Raw genomic sequence first — 20,291 nt, forward strand, 5'->3', positions numbered from 1 at the left:
GATTTCCCCTCGGTTATGAAATGATGCAATATTATCTGTCAGTAGATTTCGTTCAGCTTCCAGTTTCTGAGAAGCTGTGCTCCACCCCCCCGCCCCGAAAACAATTCCAATAAGAAGGAAATGGAAGCAGTTATACCTTCTTAAAGACCCCGAATACTAAATAGCAACCCTGAATGACTAAGCATTCTTGCCAGAGAGCTTTGCTTACAATTTTTCACTTTTAACAGGAAAAGAACGTCTGTTTCTCGAGATAGGGCTTGAAAGTAAATCAGTCCGACGCTGCAGACTGCTGGCAGCTGGTGACTTCACACCTGCCACCTGTGCTCTGAGACCCAGGATGTCCTCGGGGCAGAAGGAGACAGCCCTTCCGTAGCCAGTGATGACTGTCTCTTATTTTTTGAAGGGGGAGGAGAACCCACTCTCACATCAACATTATTTATCTCTGTACCTTTTTTTTTTTTTAACGTTAAACATTTTGGCTCCCCCCACCCCACTCCGGCCCTGATTTCTGCTGGAGGTGGTCTTCCTTCTCTAAGGAGGCTGACTTGGGGCTGGGGGTGGGTTCCTCGCTGTGCTGTGCGACGTGTCCTTCTCAGCTCCCCTCTTTGTAGCATGTCTGCTGGGGTGACAGGGGCGTGGGGCTCGAGTGCTCTACAGGCAACCGCCGGCCCTACCCAATTCCCATGACAACCAGGCCTCCTGCTTGTGGGTTCCTCTGATCAATAACTCTGGTGCCCATTCTAGGAGATACTTCCCTTTTTCACAGAGTGGGAAAGAGATTAAGACAGCCAAATAAATCAGGACAGCCAAACCCACGGTCTCAAGACGAGATCACAATTTCCAAGTGACTTTAACAGAATATCAAGCACAGCTGAAACCTGACAGGATGTGTCTTCTCCTGAAGGGGGAAAGTTCTTTCCAGGGAAAGCTTTAGGGAAGGATCCCACTAAGGCAGGGAGAGACTGGGGGATGCGGTCACCAGTGGGCATGCGGGGGTGACCCAGCATGCTGCTGGCGGGTGCTGGCAGGGCCAGGAGGTCACACGGGAAGCGTGGAGGGAAGCCGTTCACAAGCATGCAGGAAGATGCCAGCTGTCAGAGTGAGCAGAGCCATGGCTCTGGGCTGGAGACAGTACCTTCTGGAGGACGACACCAGGCAGATGCTTTCATCGCCATCAGAAACCCTCCCCGTTGCATATTCATGAGGCTGTGTCTTTGCACTCGAGTGTCTGGGGAAGGCTGTGTTTGTCTTTGAACGCAGCTTATGGGAAAAGCCTTCCCGGTTTTGGGTGAGGGTCTAATGATTGGACCCACACTCCTTAACTTCTATCCGAGTGCCATTTGTTACTGACTTGTCAATCTCCTAAGATTCTATTCAATCTTGTTTAGAGAAAGACACCACAGAACTAATTGGGGAGAATTAACTGTAATTTCATTAAAAGAGCAAGAAGAGGTTCATACTTGACTCATCAGGGCTGGAGTTTTTTAACTGCCACCCCTCAAAAGCAGTGGAGTCATCACTAAGAGTAACTTGTTCAAATATAGATTAAAAAAAACCCCGACTTTATTCTGTTAAGCAGGAGCAGAGGGTGAAATAGACACCCAACAGACTGGTCATTTCCTGATCACGAGATACATTTTTAACTGTCAGAAAATGCAAGGTCAATAATAAAATGCTAGCCATAAGAAAAGGGGAAAAAACAATGACCTTGAGTTTGTTTTTCAACCTTATTTCATTCCAGGGGTTTGTTTATCATTAATCTGCTTATTCTCTTCTCCGGGTTACAGGTTCCTAAAAGGGGCAGCAGCTTGACCAGAATCAGTGATAGGAAAAACTGAGCCAAGAACCCAAGTTGGCGTTCTTGATTTGAGCATGTTCTTGGAGAGGCAAATAAAATGTCGACACACATTCTCCTCCAAGATAAGGACTGCAAGGGCACTCAAGAAGGGGGCTGCCTGGGGTCCCCGGGTCTAAGGAGTGGTGAGCAGCGTGGAGAGAGCCTTGGACAGTTGTGTCCCAGTCGGGCTCTTCCCACCTGGCGGCCACCTCCCTGCCCCTCGGGAGCAGGTACCTGACCGGAAGCTTGAGATCAGGAGGGGCTCCTGGCATACCACAAAGGCATGTGTGAACAGAAGAATTAGTAAGCTGACATCCCTACAGATGGGGAAACTAAGGTGGACTCTGATTAAATGAGTTCCCTGGGTTCTTCCACAGAAGTGGCCCTTGAACCTAGGTTTCCTGACTTTGGAGAGAGCTGGAATGGTTCCCACAGAAGATAGTTAAGTCCCTTGTACAAATGTATCGAGCCTCACTGTCACTAATATGGGCTGCCTGAAGATTTTAAGGTAACCTGACTTTCTGAAAATCAAATCTTTTTAATGTATCCGAGGAGCCTGATATCGAAAGAACCTTGGCGGTAAAACCTTTTTTTTTTTCCCCATGAAGAACCCTAATGTGATGACAACACCAAACATATCTCTTCTATTATGGACTTGTATTTATTTTAAAAAATGTCTTATTTGTATTGACACTTTTAGAAGCCAGAAATAAAGTCACATCTAAGCTGAGCTGGATTTCAGAGGGGAAATCAACTCCCTGAGGGGTATATTTACTATAAGCAGTAAAGGCTCAGATCATTCAAATGCATCGGATCACCATATACGTGAGCATCTCCCAGAATGCAGTGCCTGGAATGCTGATTCTACAGGGTGGGAAAAATGATGAAATTAGCTCAGGAAATTAGCTCGAACTTTTTTTAAACTGCAGGACTTCTCAGAGCCTTTAATACGCTAATGTGAACTGTCAGTCCCTAAGAGGGAGATGCAGTATTTCCCAAAAATATTTGCCCAGAGAGAATCAGAAGTCTCGGAAACATCCTCTGAAAGATGTGAAACTTCACTCCTGTCTTAAAAGGATACCACCTAAAGTATGAGTCCTACACCCAGGGAACCGCTTAGTCTCCTTTAAATTTTGGTAGGTGTAGGTTAAGTTTTATGGCATCTGTTTAGCTTATTTTAGGAAAATTCATGATTAGGACTGCTTTCCTATGTAGCAATAATGGTTGAACTGGAAAAAAAATTTCCAGATTCAACTGGTTCCCTCTACCTAAAATTCACAGACGACCCACACTGGGGAGGCTGAGTGCCTCACACTTCCAATCAGGCCACTGGGGCTGCTGACCAATCCACTGCATGCCCTTACTAGGGCATCTTTCCCACACTGCCTCCTTCTGTGGTCCCTCCCAGAGAAGTGCTGCCTCCTCATTGCTTAAGCCCAAGCTGCAGCGGAATGCATTAGAATCTTGGGAGAGATGGGAACTGGGGGTGGGCGGAGTGGGCAAGCACGTGGCAGCTTTGCGTCCATGTCATCTCAGCATTCCCAGCGGTCGACAACGACAACACACGTTCCGTGGTGGAGGGAAGCGTGATTCTGGAGACCCTCAGAGAGGTTAATAGATTGGTAAGCTACTTACTAACTGAAAAAAGGGAGGGGAAACCATGAAAGTATACTTCTGGAGAGTTGCCTTGGAACAACAAACCAAATCAAAAATTAAAACCAAGAAACAAAACATTTGAAAAATCAAAATTAAGGCTAAAAAAGCAAATAGAGTTCTAATAACCTTCCAACTGTTAAGTCTGGCTGTGTCGAATTAGATTTCAACTCAAGAGTGACACATGTTTTTCCACTAACAATGATTTTTTTTTTTTTAAACCAAAGAAAGGCCAACTGGGCATTCCCCTCTACATTGAAATGTTCACCCAGCACATGAAAGCTGACCGATTCATGTAATGTGTTTTGTTTCCAGGGCAGGAAATTCCAAAGGGAAGGGAAAAATAATCAGACAAGCACTTTTCAGATCTTTCCACCACTAACCCTAATCATGATTCCAATACTTTGTAGACCTCGGCTAGTTTTTGCTCCTATGAAGTCAAAGGATTGGGGAGAGACATTCGTAGAACTTGGGGCCTTGGCTATCCCTCCTAACGAAAGGAGCTGGGATTCAAATTCATTACAGTTTTAATCAAGAAATTTTACATTTATCAGTAATGTGTGGTATGTTTTCCCCTTCTCTAAGGAAATGTTGTATCTATGGGGGAGAAAGATTCTTGGGCACATCGGTCTTGGTGTAAAACACCTGGTTACTGGCTAGGCACTCTCTAAGGATGGGAAGATGGCTCGGGGTTTCACAAAGAATAAACAGTTGAGTCCTTCGTGGAATACAGCACATTCAGCAGAAAGCCCAGTGGGGGGCTCATCGCCCTAAAAATTCACTAATTCATCTGATATCTAGTGCTTCACTGAAGAGTCAGGACTTCAACCTTATAAAGTCTAAAGGAACACAGGGATCCTAGGGATGGTGTTGACAGAGGTGGGTTTGCCGTATAACAGGAGAGGACGGGCCAGTGGGAATGTATCATGCTATTCTAGAATGGTAAGATCCCATTTTAAGACCAAAAAACTGGGCAACAGTCAATGTGAAAAAAACAGCTTTTCTGGAAAAAACTGAAGGTGGCAATTGCCTGGAGGCATTGTATTAAGAGACAATGTCTATTTTAAGAAGTGGGTTAAAAACAACATAAGCAGTTTATAAACATTATCTTCATCTTGCGTTTCATAAAGCTGGGATTGCCACGAAAGCAAAGTTGAGCACACTTACTACACAGATAAGTAGAGCCAGAGTGTTTCCTGGTTTGGATGATTTATTTTAGATGATAGCCTCATTTCTGCCCCGGCTTTGTGCGTGTGTGAATTTAACACAGCAGCTTTACCATCCAAACGATGAGCACATTAGAGGAAGCAGTTCTCTCTGACAGCGCCTCCCCTCAGGGGCTTTTGTTCTGCATATAACTGAGCATCTGGGACAAAGATGAGCCCTTCTAAATTATGGATACAGAGATTAAATTTTCTGGCAGTGCTTTGGGCAAAGTGGATGTTAAATAAATAAGTGAAAGGAAGCAAGGCTGTACCTCCTGGGGGGAGACCCACAGTTGGGTCCCATCTAAGGACCTTACCGACCAGGGTTTCGTTTTAGTACAGGAATCTCTCTCTCTCTCTCTTTTTAATGGACAGGTCCCCAAACACTATAAAAGAGACTTTCAAATTTCTGTATTATTTAAAAGCAAGATCAGATTAAAATACCATCCAATTTCCCTACATGGTTTCATGGGTTTTCACCCAAACCCTACATTTTCCTTCCTAGCCAATGGAAAACAATTTATACCGTTGCTTCCCAAGATGTGGTGACCCACTGGCTTTGGAATCCCAAGTGGGTATTCTGTAAATCCAGGTGCCTGGGCTCCAGCTCAGGCCTACTGAGTCCTAAGCTATAGGGATGGGGTTCAGGGGATCTGTGGTTCTTAAAGCTCTTCGTGTGCTTTTGATGGACAGTAAGTAAAGTTTGAGAACCACAAACTTAAAGGGCATACGACCATTATCTTTAGGATATCACCTTGATCACTGTATGCTTGTCGAATTAATTTCTAAATAGAAAATCAGAAATACACATAAATAAGTTATTGGCAAAATGTTCTAATTTGCCTTTTTTAAAAATAGCGTTTTTATGCATTAACATTAACTCCAGGAAAGCATACAAGTAACCAAGGACAGGACGTAATTGTCTACAAAAGCTTCTGTTTATTCTGCTCAAAACAGGTTTCCTTTCCTTTTCAAAGAGGAGGTTGGAACTTGGGCACCAATGTCTCTTTCTGCCCCAAACAGCTCTTGGATTTTTTAAATTAGCAAGATTTTCCCCTCAGATAAATTTGATGGGAGTTTCCTATTCAGCTTATCAGTTAGGAAGATTATCAGAAAATGAAACACCAGGCAAATGAAGCAGGTCTAACAAGAAAGGAAAAACCATAAAGCATGTTTACACAGAGAGGGCTCCTGGCGGGGACCTGGGTCATTGAATGAATGAGCTGCAGGGGGCCACACAAAGGTGTCAGGTTTGGGAGGAGAATGAAGATGAGGAGATACAAACAGGTGGAGAGGAGATTCGGTTCTTGAAAGAGAAGAGGAGGAGGAGGAGGAATCTGACACTAAAAAAGTGAAAGAGAAAAAAAAAGGATAAAGGCAAAAAAAGCTTTAGAAACACAAAGGAAAAAATAAACTAGCTTTTCATATACTCACATAAGCTGCAAAGAAAATGAGGTCATGTAATAGACAATCATTCCTGTACTGGACAATAGCATACAAGTGCTTTTCGAAGAAAACAAATTTGTTGTTTTTTTTCCCCACTGGTTATTTAATTGTTCTGCAACAACACCACAGAATAAAAATAACTCAGATTTACCTGGGCACAGACTCAGCAGCATGATCCAATGACCATCTCTAACCTACAATATCCAGAACATTCTAGAGGAAACCGCTTTTCATTTGGAAAGGTGCAGTAGACCTTGGTTATTCCTGGACTTGTTTTTTAGGAGAAGCCCTTATATAAAGTTTACCTGAAAGGTTAGGTTTTCCTAGGTAGAGATACTGAGGTATGATGATATGTCTTAGTCCCAGCATCATGACAACAGAGTGCTAAGCTTTCTAAGTTGGTCTGTGGTTCGGTGCACAGGCTGGGGCACTTTGAAAAGGAAGCTGTTATTGTCGCCTTCAGGTCTCACAGCTGGAGACATACACAAGTAAGAGGGAGACCACCTTTCCCAGACACAATGGACCAAACTTTCAAGTTAAAAGAATGACTTCGCTTTGGACAGGTGTCCAGTGATATCTACTAATGATTAAAGATAAATCTCCTTACTCCACATCCTGTTTTGAAGGCAAAGGAAGAAAAAAAAATTTTTTTTTCATCCTCTATTTAAGGAACTACCAACTTATTCCTAAGAAAAGACAATGATTCATAGCTTCAACGTTAAGACTGTCACTCTATTTGATTCCTCTTTTTCCATGGCTGGGACCTATCAGAGGTGGGGGAAGGGGGACCAGAGGTGACACTGAAAGGGAAAACATGTTGTTTAGGGGGGTTTTTCAATTTGTCACATCCATTTAATGAACCCAATGCCCACTTTCTTAGCCACAGTGGACTTGGCCAATCCAAAGCTTCCAGACAAGAGTTCCCCTGATGTTATTCCATAGATGTTCATGTGGACAATTTCGGAGGTAAAAAACCATACCTAGTTAATTAACCACTTCCAATATCAATAATGCTGAGCCTGCACCTTATAATGACCCAGATGTATAATAATAGCATTGGACTTACATTTTTTAAGAGTTCTTATCTATTTGACGTGTACACTGAAATTTTAGGACACAAAATATGATGTCTGAGATGTGCCTTAAAATACTCTATAAGATCTAAGTGTGGGACAGGAGAGGTGGATGCAAAAGGAATACTAATTGCTGAAAGCTGGTGGTAGGTACGTGGGGATTCATTATATTAGTATCTCTATTTTGGGTATGTTTGAAGATCTTCCACAATAGAAAAAAAATTTTTTAAAAGGAGATACGTTTTTGTTCTGCAACACCCAAACAAGTAACCCAAGAGGGCCTATCTGCACGCTGGCTGACTGAGAACGGACGGGGTCATGGCGGTGGAAGTTCGCCATGGCTCTGGCCGCATCGTTGCCGATGCCAACGCTGTGGCTTTGCTAGTGTCGCATGCCTGTGCCCTTTAAATGAGGAAGTTGGGGAAAGAAGAGAAGAGCAGGTGTTGCATGGACCAATGCTGTTAGCAAGATGTCACCTGCAGGGCTGGGTTCTCTCAGACACTTTGTTTTGATTCAGGAGCATTTCTACCTCGGGTAAGTTCCTTTTCTCTTTTTCTCTAAGCCCAGTTGCTTTCCGAAATGAGCAGAGCTGCAGTGGATACTCAAAATTAGCCAGCCTCCTCCCTCACGTGCGCTGAAGACTGTGGCAAAGGGAAGGAGGAAGATGGCCGAGATCCCCGCCGGACGGGTTAAGTCCAGAGTGCGAGGTGTGTGTGCCATGGAATGCTACGTTGTTGTAAAGAATGTGGACATTCTGTACGGATGGATACGGAGGGGTCTTTAGGACATGCCGTGAAGTGAACTGAGCCAGGGACTGAACAGCATATATACACCCTATTCCGCTATTTGTCGTGTGGGGGGACATGGAAATGATATCTCTGAATATTTGAATGCAAACACACTGGAAGGGCAAACCAAAAAGTCAATAAAAATGGTTGCCTTTACGGAAAAACAAGACGGGGGTGCGGGGACGGGAGTAAAAACTTCTCTAGGGCACCTTCCGAATCAAAACCTAAAATCTGTGTGTTGTTCACAAGTTAGGCCATCCACATAGGTGTATGAATGAGAATGCGTTGGCCCTCTGACTGCTCCCCCACCCCCCAAGCTGAACTACAGAAAACTGGGCTCTAGTAACCAAGATGGAGGCACACTTCCCATTTTTAGGCGAGCCTCCCTAAATTTCGTCTCTTTGCTTTCAACTGTCATTTCAGAACGTACTACCCTCATTTACAACCAGGGGGCAACTGGCAAGGCCTCCTGAGGTGGCCTTCCATTCTTCTGATTCCCTGGCCTCCTGGGTAAGTAATTGGTGCTGTGTAAACCAAGAGTGTGGGGCTCTGGGGGCAGGGCTGGGGAATGAAGTCTTGTAGGGATTCCTGCAAGAATCATCTTGCAGGGATACTACAACAACAACAGTAAAATGGTCAGTGGCCAGGCCTGGGAGGCTGTGCTTCTCTCCTGCTGGGGGCGGGGCACCTGTGCAAGCAATCCAGACTCTAACCGCCTGGGACCCCCGGAGTGAGTGACGGAGCAGATGCAGGAGCCCCTGCCTGTGCCACAGACACACCCCTCCTGGACGCTATGGCACCTGAGAAGGCTCAAACCTGAAGAGGGAGATTCTTGAGGTCTCTAGGGAGAATGCCCCACGGGGCAAAGGGGAGAACAAATAACAGCAGGGTCTCTCTTATTTTCTGCCACTCTCTGTATTTAATGCGATGTGGCATTCGAGCCTTGGGACTTCAGGGGAAATTAAGGTCCAGGCCAGCTGGAAGGAGAGGGGGTCTGCATTCAGTAGGACTGTCCTCCCAGGGTGGTGAGGAGGGGTGACGGGGGAGGAAGCCCTGGGCAGCCGCAGCAGCTGTTCTGAATCAGCCAAATTGCTGCAGGTGCGGCCGTGAGCTTCCCCTCCTCCCCACCGTGTCCCAGCCTCACCTTGCAGCGGCCAGTCTGGACAGCCTTTCCAGCAACGAGGGCTTACACAGTGTCTCTAGGAGCACTTCTGTGCTACTCAAAGCCAGAGGCCCCCCTCCAAGGACTGCTGGTCAAGGGGAGGGAGGCGGTCAGGCCACTGCAGGGTCGGGGAGGGGGAGTTTCTCTGTGGCTTGGTCGTCTGCATTTTGAGCACAGGCTGCCAGTGTTAAACCGCATTGATTTGCAATTCATGCTGCATCCAAATACCCAACACTCCTTTGACCTAGGAACCCTGGGGCCCTGGGGGCAGACTTCTGAAGACTGCAAATTTGGTAAAAGGGAGCCTAGCACAGGAATGCTGTTTGCAGGCAGCTGTTAGCATGGGCATGGGCCTGGGCGGGTAGCACATCTGGCTCCGAGAGGTGGTATTTCTTCCATCCTGCCAGGGGCCGGATCTTCCAGGAGATGGCTGTGCACACCTCAGGGCTGCTCCCTGGCTTTCTCTGGAAAGGCTTGGTCAGGAGAAGGACTGGGAGGCTCCTTCCATGAAGCCAGCCCATAAAAGAGCAGGCATACCCAGACGGGGATTAAAGCCTTACACAGACTGCCTCTGCGGGGCAGGGGGAGAGGAAGCAGAGCCGGCTTTCCAATGATGCTGTGAAATGGTCTCTGAGGCTCAAAGCAGAGGGAATTTCTTTACATCCTCCAAACTGCCCCTGGATGGTTGGTGTAACTGTTAGCATTACTTGTTTGGAGGTTTGGAAATGACAGAGGCATATTTGCTCCTCCTTACCCGGCAGATGTGGAAGCACAAATGACGAGGTGTACCTATTTGCTCAGAGGCAGTGAGTGCAGCAGGCCTTCACGTGGGGACAGGGGCATCAGAAGCTCGGAACCCACCTGCGTCCCTAAAGGGCCTTTTGGCCCAGGGTGGGGGTGGGGAGGATGTTCCTATGTGCAACTGATTAAAAATCAAAACCGATTTCAGCAAGGTCTGAAACCTAAAGAGAGAGAGAGAGAGAGAGGCAGACAGAAAAGCAGAGGGGAAGCTTCACGGGGATGGGAACGATCTAATTTTAGTTTTGAATTTTGGGCTCTGAGAACAAGGGGAAAAATAGAAAAGATTTCAAAGAGCTCTGCCGGGCAGGCACTATCGCAACCCCCACTGTGAACACACACTTGAAGAGACGCTGGAGAAAATGCGCCTCGATTGAGTTTAACCTAGTTGCGTGAGGAGCGTTTCCAAGCCCAGTCCCTGGCAGTCTCCACCCCACGCCACTCGGGGCCAGGCCCCACGTTCTCGTGGACACCGTTTCGTCCCCTCTGGTCTGTTATTCTCACCTGTCTCGGGATCGCTGAAGTCTGGCAAAGTAATTGTGTTAAGCTGTCGTCTGTCAGCAATGGTTCTATCTAAGAGGCTGCTCCCACGTCCAGAATCACTGCAAAACACAGCTGCAGAGGTCAGTCATTTGAAGGGGGGCAGGGGAAAGACACAGACTTAACCACCACTGACCCTGAAGTGCAGTAACACCCCTTTTGTGCGTTTTCGATGCTCTTTAACACTCTCTCCGTTGACGACCAGGCATCCCGCTTGCGGCAAGGCCTGGGCTGGGATTACTTTCCATGTTCACTGTCACAAACACACGTAAACCACACCCACAGACCCTTGCTAATTTTCGCCCTTTTTGTGTCATTATAAGATACAAGAAAGAAACCTTGAAGGCAGGTTCTCGAACCACCTTAGAATGGGGAACCCACTGGATTGGCATTCTGTGTTGAATGTCTTGCACCTCCTCAAGCCCGTACCGTCCTCGAACTGCTTTACTAATCAACGGTCTACACCTAAGCCCTCACTGCCCAGGGAAGTCACCTGCCTGGGGCATTTCTAGAAGACTCTGAACCCTAGGCCCCTCTCCAGACCAAATCCATCAGCATTTCTGGGGCAGTCAACATTTTTCCAAGCTCCCCAGATGGCTCTGATGTGTAGCTAGATCTGAGAACCCCTGGCCCCTGCTTTTCCTTTCCAAGGGCAACCACAGCCATGGCCTGGTTTGTGTCCCTACTTAACAGAGGAGGGAAAGGGGCTGTGAGGTCACACAGGCCAGCTGCACCACCCCTCCCTCCCCACCTTGCTCCCACAGAACGGGCTTGGCACCATTGGTTGGCAAGTCGCTTGGGAGACCACATCAGGCCCGGGTGGAATGAAACACAGGTAGGGGACCGGAGCTCATACAGACTCTTGTTTTCTTTCGTTCTAAGAAGCTTGTAAGCAAAAACAGTTACATTCTTCCTTTTTTCCTCTATCATGAGATTCCATCAAAGAAGCTCCAAAAAGCAGCCCATCTATCTCTTGAGGTTTGAGTCTATCTATAATGCTTTTCTTTGCATCTATTTTGTTTTGTCAATCTGGGGGCTCTAGGAGTGGTATTTTGTTGTTGTTGTTAAGAAGTTCAAATTCTATAATAAAGGGACACGATTTCCTTCCTGCATGCAGCTGTTGCTAAAAGTGATACAAACAAGATTTGGTATGAAACTTAATATGGTTCTCAGGCTGCAATTTCCACGTCCAGTGATGTAGTTAGAGAAATCCACAGGAAACAGATGGAAACTTGCCTCAGTACAGACTATTTGTCAGCCTATACTTATTACATCATTGGATACGCGTTTTTTGGAAACCGCTCTATTCATTATTTCCGCAATTGAGAAATAATAAATGTCTCTGAGCAGAAGACAGCACAAAAGTACATGCAAATGTGCATTAATCACATTACCGACTGAACAGTTCCAACATTGGTCTGTTCATGTATATATTTTTAATATAAATATGACAAAGATATTATAAAGAGTTGTCTGAATATTGCAATGGCTCCTCACTTAGGAGCTTTCCAGAAGATGTTATCTCAACATATAGTGATTTTTTTTTTTTCAATCTCCTGGGGGATTCCAGGCCACACAATAAGGTGTTGGCATTGCAAAGGAAGGATTCGCCTGGCATTTTGGTGGACCCAATCTGAGGAAATGGATCAGAAGTGTTTGTTTTGGCCCTAACCCTCCGGGCTTCCCATCTTACCAAGTTTCAGAGCCCAAGGTTGGCTGTCACATGTGCTGCTGGGTCCTGGAAGCCAGCCAGGGGGTGGGGGTGGGGGGGGTCGTCTGGCTTCTTACCTTCTATCTGTCCCTAACAAGTAGGTCACTTGGGGTCTACTTTCCCTGTCAGATGAAGATAAGGGTTGTCTTCCTACATACAGCTTTGCAAGGCTGAACTGAGGTCATGTGGTCACAGTGTTCAGAAGATTTGTAACTTTTGGGTATACTCCGTGCATCGTTATCAATATACATACCCATACATGCAGCTGAGGTTAATATGGCTGGCTAATTTCTGAGGACCACTTATTCCTTGCATTCTGGTGCAACGATAAGGGTGGGAAAGCTGATTTAAGGGCCTCCTGCTCTCAATGTTAGAAACTGCAACCAAAACCCAAATTGTGACTTGTGAGCCATACCCACTGGTAATGACACAGGATCGACTTCCCCTCCACCAGCCCATAGTTACAACCCATAGTGCATGTTCCATAGTTCCTTTTGAAAACAGTATATAAGCAACAATTCACTCTTCAAAATGGAGATGGTTTTGTTTCCACCCTGAATGCTGGGACTGAGAATTTGGCTGGTTGCTTTAAGCAATGGTTAGTTCTACCTTTAGAGGGTATGGAGTCTTAACCCATCAAGATTTGCCTTTGCGATGACATCTGGAATGTGGAGGAAGGGGCAAAGGGAGGCCCTGGCCAACCCTTGAGTTTTTTTGACTTTCTCTGGCCAGTGTCTCTTACAAAAGACTTCCTCTCTCCCTCTGGGGCCTGCTTGGGCCCCTCCCATGGACCACCCTCTGCCACCTTACTACCCAGTTAGTAGAGCCCGGTGCTTTAGGCTGCCAGGAGCACCTCTCAAGGAGGCAAGCAGGAAGGGAAGCAAAACCATTCCTGGTCAGTGGTGCTAGGAGACAGTTTAGGGAGAGGACAGTGGCAGGAGCCCCAGATCCATGGTACGTAAGCTACAGATCTCCATGTAGGCAGATGCACAGGTGTGGGTAACTTCTGTTCCCCGCTCAGACTGAACATTTAGAGTGCACTGTAGTGACGGTTAAAGTTATACCAGAGATTGGAAGCTTCTCTTGGAAATCCTCTCTACCTTCCGTGGTATGCAGAGGTGGCCAGACGCAAGAGGCAAGCTGGCAGCGGGCTAGGAGTCAGAGCCCGGGAGTTCTTGTTGCCACCCAGCCTCTCGCCAGCTTCTGAACTAGCACGTGGCACACATAAGTGCCGGGTGTAAGAGAGGGGCCTGGGACAGGACACCAGAGAGGGGCAGGTGGGAGAGGAGATGCCTGGTGTCCTCCAGGCCTCTTACAACTGGGTAATAGGAATCAAGGTAAGCTCCCAATATCCCTGACCCTCAATTCTCATCAGTAAAATGGGTATGAGAGAACATGACATTTGCCCGTTTCACGGGGCTGCTCTGAAGATGAAATGAGAGCCCGCTTTGTAAACAGAAAAGCTTCACCAAAATGCTGGTGACAATTAGCAGGGAAGGGGGTTCCAATTCCCAAATGAAGTTAGAGTAAAGAAAGTGTCTTTTCTTTTAGATAAAAACGTTAAGTGCTGTTTGTTAGTAAGGACTAGGACTGAGGAAGAAAACATTTTCTTCCAATTACATGGCTATATGATGGAGATGGTCCCAGTGGTAGTGGCAAGAGGGAGAAAGAAGGGGTTAACAATAAAAAAAATAAAAACAGGGGCACCTGGGTGGCTCGGTCTGTTAAGCGTCCAGCTCTTGATTTCGGCTCAGGACATGATCTCATGGTTCATGAGATCGAGCCCTGCATCGGTCTCTGTGCTGACAGCACATGGCCTGCTTGGGATTCTCTGTCTCCCTCTCTCTCTCTGCCTTCCCCCGCCCCGCCCATACGTACCCTCTCTCATGCAAGCACCCTCTCTCTGCCCCTCCCCAGCTCGTGCTCTGTCTCTCTCAAAACAAAGTAAACATTGAACAAAATTTTTTTTAAATAAAATAAAAATAAAGGAAAAGAAGTTGGTTGCTGACGCAGGTTGATGGAGGAAGCTTTGGTGTTAGACCGGGGCTTGAATCATAGCTCTACTGCTTGTCTGATTGGGAAAATGGAGGCAAATTATTCAGACTTGTTTATTTTCTATAAAGCGGAGAGAACAGTAGTGATTCTGCAGGGCTAACGTGCAGACTGAAGGCAAGGCACAAGTGGATGGCCCAGCACAGCCATGGCCCAGGGAAGGGTCATTCAGTTCGAGGAGGCTGCTGGGGCCTTCTGGGGGGTGGGGTGCTCTGCTCACAAGCCACACTGTTCCCAGTGGCAGAGTCAAAATGTGCAAGAACCAAAGGGGCTTGCTACTTTACTGGGAGAGAGGAGATGAAACAGGAAACGGGTTTCTCTCCTAAATGCACATAAAACCACACACCCAGCAAATAAACCCAGGCTCCTGAGATGACACACACCTTGCCACATGTACACTGGAGAGAACGCCTCCCCCCTGTGCTGCTCACAGCAAGAGATGCATTCTCAGACTGCGGGTGGAGCGCTCTTTGCAAGCTGTCTGAGGCTCAGTTCAGCCACTAGCTCGGTGTGATTTTCCTTCGAGCAAAAATAAAGACGGAGCGAGTTGCAGAGAATACGAAAGCCACGTTGAGTCTCCGTGTGGCCCACTACTGCTCATACCATCCTCTGTGCCTCACCGCCTCCCGGGCTCTGGAGGCCTGTGTCAGCCCCGGGATGGAGCTGGGAGGGGGTGGGGGACAGCGGGAAACCCTGGCAGGTTGAGCACACTCAGAAATAAGGGCGCCTTGAGTCAGGAAGTCAGTATGGACCTTCTCTCGGTACAAAGCAGCCACTTCCCAAGATGCTTTCTGCTGTTTTCATTTTCGGTTTTTTTTTTTTTTTTTTTTTTTTTAAAGCAGGGATGCTTCTCGTGCATTGGTTCATGCAATTCTACCCTCTTCTGAAACCCTGTGTGACCTGATCATAGACTCAAGGCTCTTGGACCCAGAGCTGCCCTTATCTGGAGAACTAGGAAGTATGTGATCCCTTGTCGAGACACAGCGCTCTCCTCTTTATGCTTTATTCTATTGCCAGGGTCAAGTCTTGCCTGACCACACTGGGGAGGATGTCTAAATTTGCGCAATGGTAAGGCCTACAGGAGAAACATTTATTTATATCCCAAAGAAAATAAATAAAGTTAAAAAAACAATCAGGAAGCTCCTTAATAAGGGGCTGCTCGATTGCCACCCGTCCCCCCTCCCTCAAGGCTCTCTGAGTAGCAGGAGCGAGAGCTCCGCCAACTGATGGGTCCTCCTCCACCCCCACCCCCCACACCCCACCCAGACTCTGCGTCTGGAGCCAGGGTCCCTCCCTGCTCCGGCCCCGAAAGATCCTTCAGGAAATGGAGGAAGTATGGACACACAGCCCAGGCATTTGGTTAAGTATTTTTAAAAAGCTTTCCAATTCTGCTATTTTTTTCTCCTCACATTCAATATTCTTGGTTGCTAAGTGGGAGGAAATGTGGGGAGGTGGGAGAGGTGTGGAGAACGGAGGGAAAATTGGCAATGTGAAGGCTGATGGGTGTATTTTCTCATTTCTAAAGGGGGTACAGGCAAAGGAATGCTCCAGCACGGAAGCAACCAGCTTGGGGAGCGTCTCCTGTTAGCTGGGCTTGTGGCAAAGACTCTACCCCAAATCCTGCTGCTTCTGGTAAGCCAGGAGCGGGGGGCTTTTCGGGAACATAAGATGGGCATTTTCTATTTCTGCTGACAGACTCAGAAAAGGAGAATTAATTAAAATGATCTTTATTTTCAGAACATATCCGCAAAAGGGAAGAGGCCAGTTTCACGATTATCTTTTCACCGAGAGGAAGATGGGGCATGAGCAGTCATGTGCCACCGGCTATGTGAAGGGGACTCCTGTCTAATTGTTGCGACTCCAGTGACGCAAGGGTCGCCTGGCCGCCCGCTGGGCGTGGAACTGGACGGCAGGCTGGCTGTTCAGGGTGAGCTTCCTCCCATCCAGCTGCACTGCCCCCAGGCCTGTGGTCACAAGTCTGTCGAATGTCAGGTCACAAACATCCATCCCCTAAGAGGGCCCTGATTTTGAATATAGTTTTTTAACTGCGGAAACTTTTGTAAAACAAAATCCCACACGGAACCCCACCTGTACTCTGTGCCCTCCTTAGCGCCCATCCCACCAGCTCTCTAGGCCAGTGGCCTATTGCCTCCTGGGGGACTGTGCTGGGCTAGTGACACATTTATGACACATTTACGATGTGAGTTGAACATATTTAGGCTCCTGACTTTTAAGAGCCTAGTGTGGGCTGTCCGTACATCTTGCTATGAGCTTGAAAAATGTTCCGAGTGTGTCTGAGCAGTTGTCTGAGTTCACTTGAATTATTAGGTCCCTTTTCATTAAATGACATCCTTCATAAGGCAGGACACACACCGGGAAAAACTGTTCAAGACTTGAAAAAGGGCACAATAGGTTACTGGGTGTCTTACAGCGGTGAGCTGGGGGTTGACTAGTGAACCTTCCGCAGGTTATCTGCCTCTGTGGGCAGATGAGATATGACTGATTTCTACCCTGCAAAAAAGATGACCCCCAACCATATATTTCATTGTTCTATAGGATCCTGTCTTTGCATGTCCTTGCAAGTTCATTTTAGCATATCTATCTTTTGCAAATTCATTTTAGTGTTATCTAGTTTTTGAATTCTTCTCTGAACCAGTCTTAACATCTTACTGGTTCCCTCGTTAATGAGGTAAATAAAATCTCGATAGGTCCTTGTTTTGTATTTGAGCCATGATTTGAACTGTTTGAAAATCATGCTTTATCCTGCCAATAGTGATACAGTGATTTCTACTCTCTTTAGAAGGACGCGGCCTATTGTCTACGGAGGCCTTTTAGATATTACCATAGGAGCCCCATCTGGAGTATACAGTTGACGAGTCTATCCACAAATTACCCGAAAGATGGTAAGACTTGTCAAAGAAGTTAACTGAATGGCTGGTTGAGAGGAATCAGATAGAGGTCGCCCATGAACCGGGCCCTAGAGGGGCATCGCGGCAGCAGCCGCAAAAGAAACCCACGGTGTGGGGGCCTCATCGGCCACTGGAAGAAAATCCCCTTAAGAATGGAGTGTGTGCGGCTCCATTGCTACCATCTGCTAAATGCCCATCGGCGGCGGCACTGTGGGGCGGGGACCCATGCAAACACCACACAAAGCAGGCGCTGCTGGCCTCTTACCTGGGGTTGGTTAGGTTGTAGCAGGATTTCCATATCTGCAACATGTGCTTACAGGTGAGGAGCGCCTCGTCCGGGCCCCGGCACAGTGACTCCACCTTCACTTTGGAAAACAGTAGTCTACAGCAGGGAGACAAAGGGAGAAAACAACACGGCTCAAGCCAGAGTCACCACCGGAAACCAAACACCGTGGCCTGGCCTAGACCCGGATGCTATGGTGCTCATCCTAGAAAGGGGTGTCCAAAGGCTTGGTCCAGGGGAAGCCGTGGTGCAGACCAAGGATTCCAGAACTCCCAGCTCAATATATGGCTTTGTATACCGAAGGCAAATGCAGGCACGCCAAACAGGACCATCTGTGATCAGGTTAAAAGCATCAGAGTGGTTGGGGCACCTGGGTGGCTCAGTCGGTCGAGCATCCGACTTCGGCTTATGTCATGATCTTGCGGTTCACAAATTTGAGCCCCGCGTCAGGCTCTGTGCTGACAGCTCAGAGCCTGGAGACTGCTAAGGATTCTGGGTCTCCCTCTCTCTCTCTCTCTCTCTCTCTCTCTCTGCCCCCTCCCCCACTCATACTCTCTCTGTTTCTCTCTCCAAACTAAATAAACATTAAAAAAATTTTTAAAAAAGCATCAAGGTGGCTAATTTTATTGAGAACACAAGGATTTTCTTAAGGCGACTTTTTAAAAAAGTTTATTTATTTATTTTGAGAGAGGGAAGGAGAGGCAGCAAGAAAGGGAGAGAGAGAATCCCAGGCAGGCTCCTCACTGACAGCACAGAGCCTGATGAGGAATTCAACCACAAACTGTGGGATCATGACCCTAGCTGAAATCAAGAGTCAGATGCTTAACCGACTGAGCCACCCAGGTGTCTCAAGAGCGATTTTTAAACCAAGCTGTTTATTAAGAGCTTTTTAAAACAAAACCAATTCATTTGCAAAGCTTCAAAAATTCATTAAAAGGGAATCTTGATTTATTTACAAAATTACACAAGAGGTGTGACTCAGTTGATACAAGTGTCTACAAATAACCTTCCACAATGATCCTCATCATGTGATGGTGAATAAATCTCATAAGCTTCGCAGAGCCTGAACTGCAGGCACATAAAGAAGGGGGCATCTGGCTCATGCCCTGTCCTCGGATCTTCTCAGTCCTGCTATTTATGGGTTAGGATTTCACCAACTCACTTCGTAATCACCAACTATTTCTTCCCTATTTTTGTTACCACCAATGGCTTCACCCTCTGTTCAGACCTTCTGAGAGCTAAGCTTCGATCCTTCTCTCTCGGCCCCTCGGCTATCCCATTCCTAAATTCTACTTATGCCTTTCTGAAGACATTGGCTCCCCTGGGCCCAGAGCCCATCAGTACTATCCTTGCGAAGGCCCCAACATGAGCCCAGATACCGCCCTGGTGGTCTTCCAGTCCTCTGAGTTGCCCGGCTCTAAGAAACTGTAGATCTCTAAAAATCATTTTCATTCCCAGCTCAAGAAACTACAATGATTCCTTATTGTTTGTAATAATAAGTCAAAATTCCTTACTGAGTCCTCGAGAGTACCCTGCCCACCGGCCACTCCTGTGTCACCACCCACCCCATTCTGGGCCACACATCCCTCTGGACCCCTTTACTCCTACCAAAGGCCAGGTTTCTGTCCTAACTCTATGAATATATTTGCCGTGTCCTCAGTTTTCATCTGTATGGATGAATCTACTACTCTCCCCCATTCTTCCTGAATTCTAAACCCGGCTAAAACCCCACCTCAACAAACAAGACCACGTTTACGTCTCTGTCTTTTCTACTCCGTGTCACATCAGCTGCTGCTGGTTGTTAATGAAAATACAAAGAAGAGAGGGAGGTGCTCCTGTTTATTAAGGGTCTCCTCTGTGCCAGGCCCCGTGGTTGGCACTTCACAGACAATATCAAGGGCATCTTTGTAACAGCTCTTCCGGGCCCGGTGGTGTTTCTCTCCCTACAAGAAAAGAGCAGCGCCCCTCACTTCCGGAGTGCCTAGGATTGTGCTCAGAGGCCAGCGGGCCTTAAATCTGCATTTGCTCATTGACTGCTTTCTGTACAAATCACGGATTGTGAAATATGTGTCCAGTGATTTAAGGTAGATATGTAAGAGAATTCTTCCACCACAAATGACACAACGGCTTCATTTGGAGGCACTTTAGAAGAAAAAAGTCTCCTTTTCCTCAGTGGGAGATGGAATGAGGGTGGTCCGAATGCATTACTGCCCAGGTTCCAGAAGGGGTTAGTGTCACCCGCTCCCTCCAAATGGAACACAGGACGCCCAAGGGGGTGGGTGTTGGGTGGCTCTCAGAGCCTCCTGGAGCCTGGATCTGCAGACGCCTGGGATGACAGCGACGGGCCGGGTGATGACAGGGACGCAGTCCCTGATCTACAGGCAGGTGGGTATAAAGGGTGAGGCCAGACGTGAGAACAGGGATGGGCATCTGCTCAAAACATCTCAGGAAGGAGAGGTTCCCAGAGGCCTTTCCAGGACTGCCCACAAAGAATGACAGCCACTCAGGGCATCTCAAGGGGTTACTAAGGAGCCAGGTGCCGACTCCTGCCAATGTCTCCACTAGCCCAGAGAGTGGTGAGAGTTTCTTCCCACCGGAATCGGCCACCAAACATGGGTCAGCTGGGGATGTGTTACAGACGGAGGAGAAGCTGCCCAAGGGTCACCTAGCAGCATTTGGCAGAGACCTATTCAGAGGCCAGAGACCCCCTTGGGTCTGGTTGCCAAGCCATTTTGGCCAAGGAAGACCCCACCTAGGACCAGGGTGATGTTCTCTGAGAGGCACATCGAGCCCAGCTGCCCCAGGGAGGGCCGCGAGATGGTGGGGAGGGTTTC

At 47.4% G+C, this 20,291-nt stretch overlaps 1 protein-coding gene and 1 long non-coding RNA gene across 8 annotated transcripts in view; one reads left to right on the plus strand and one right to left on the minus strand.

Annotated features, from left to right (window-relative positions):
* TTC7B (tetratricopeptide repeat domain 7B) overlaps positions 1–20,291 on the minus strand; it is a 254,815-nt gene that overhangs the window by 53,872 nt on the left and 180,652 nt on the right. For 3 of the 6 annotated variants that reach the window (XM_060620534.3, XM_060620536.3, XM_060620539.3), the window contains 4 exons: positions 17,440–17,556; positions 10,467–10,564; positions 5,874–6,038; positions 3,473–3,523 (listed from right to left, as the gene is read on the minus strand). In XM_060620534.3, coding sequence (XP_060476517.2) covers positions 3,473–3,523; positions 5,874–6,038; positions 10,467–10,564; positions 17,440–17,556 — 431 coding nt within the window. The remainder of the gene's footprint in view (positions 1–3,472; positions 3,524–5,873; positions 6,039–10,466; positions 10,565–17,439; positions 17,557–20,291) is intronic. The other 3 variants (XM_060620535.3, XM_060620537.3, XM_060620538.3) reach the window with 3 other exon arrangements.
* On the plus strand, positions 11,148–17,195 carry LOC132670209 (uncharacterized). Of its 2 annotated transcripts, XR_013555982.1 has the most exons (6): positions 11,148–11,337; positions 15,283–15,333; positions 15,532–15,624; positions 15,791–15,897; positions 16,003–16,192; positions 17,066–17,195. It is a non-coding gene; the product is annotated as an uncharacterized LOC132670209 (long non-coding RNA). The 2 variants fall into 2 exon arrangements; XR_009606527.3 differs by lacking the exon at positions 11,148–11,337 and having other exon boundaries at positions 13,426–15,333; positions 17,066–17,194.

Source organism: Panthera onca, chromosome B3 (assembly GCF_046562875.1).
Source record: "Panthera onca isolate mPanOnc1 chromosome B3, mPanOnc1 haplotype 2, whole genome shotgun sequence".
Classification (NCBI taxonomy): domain Eukaryota; kingdom Metazoa; phylum Chordata; class Mammalia; order Carnivora; family Felidae; genus Panthera; species Panthera onca.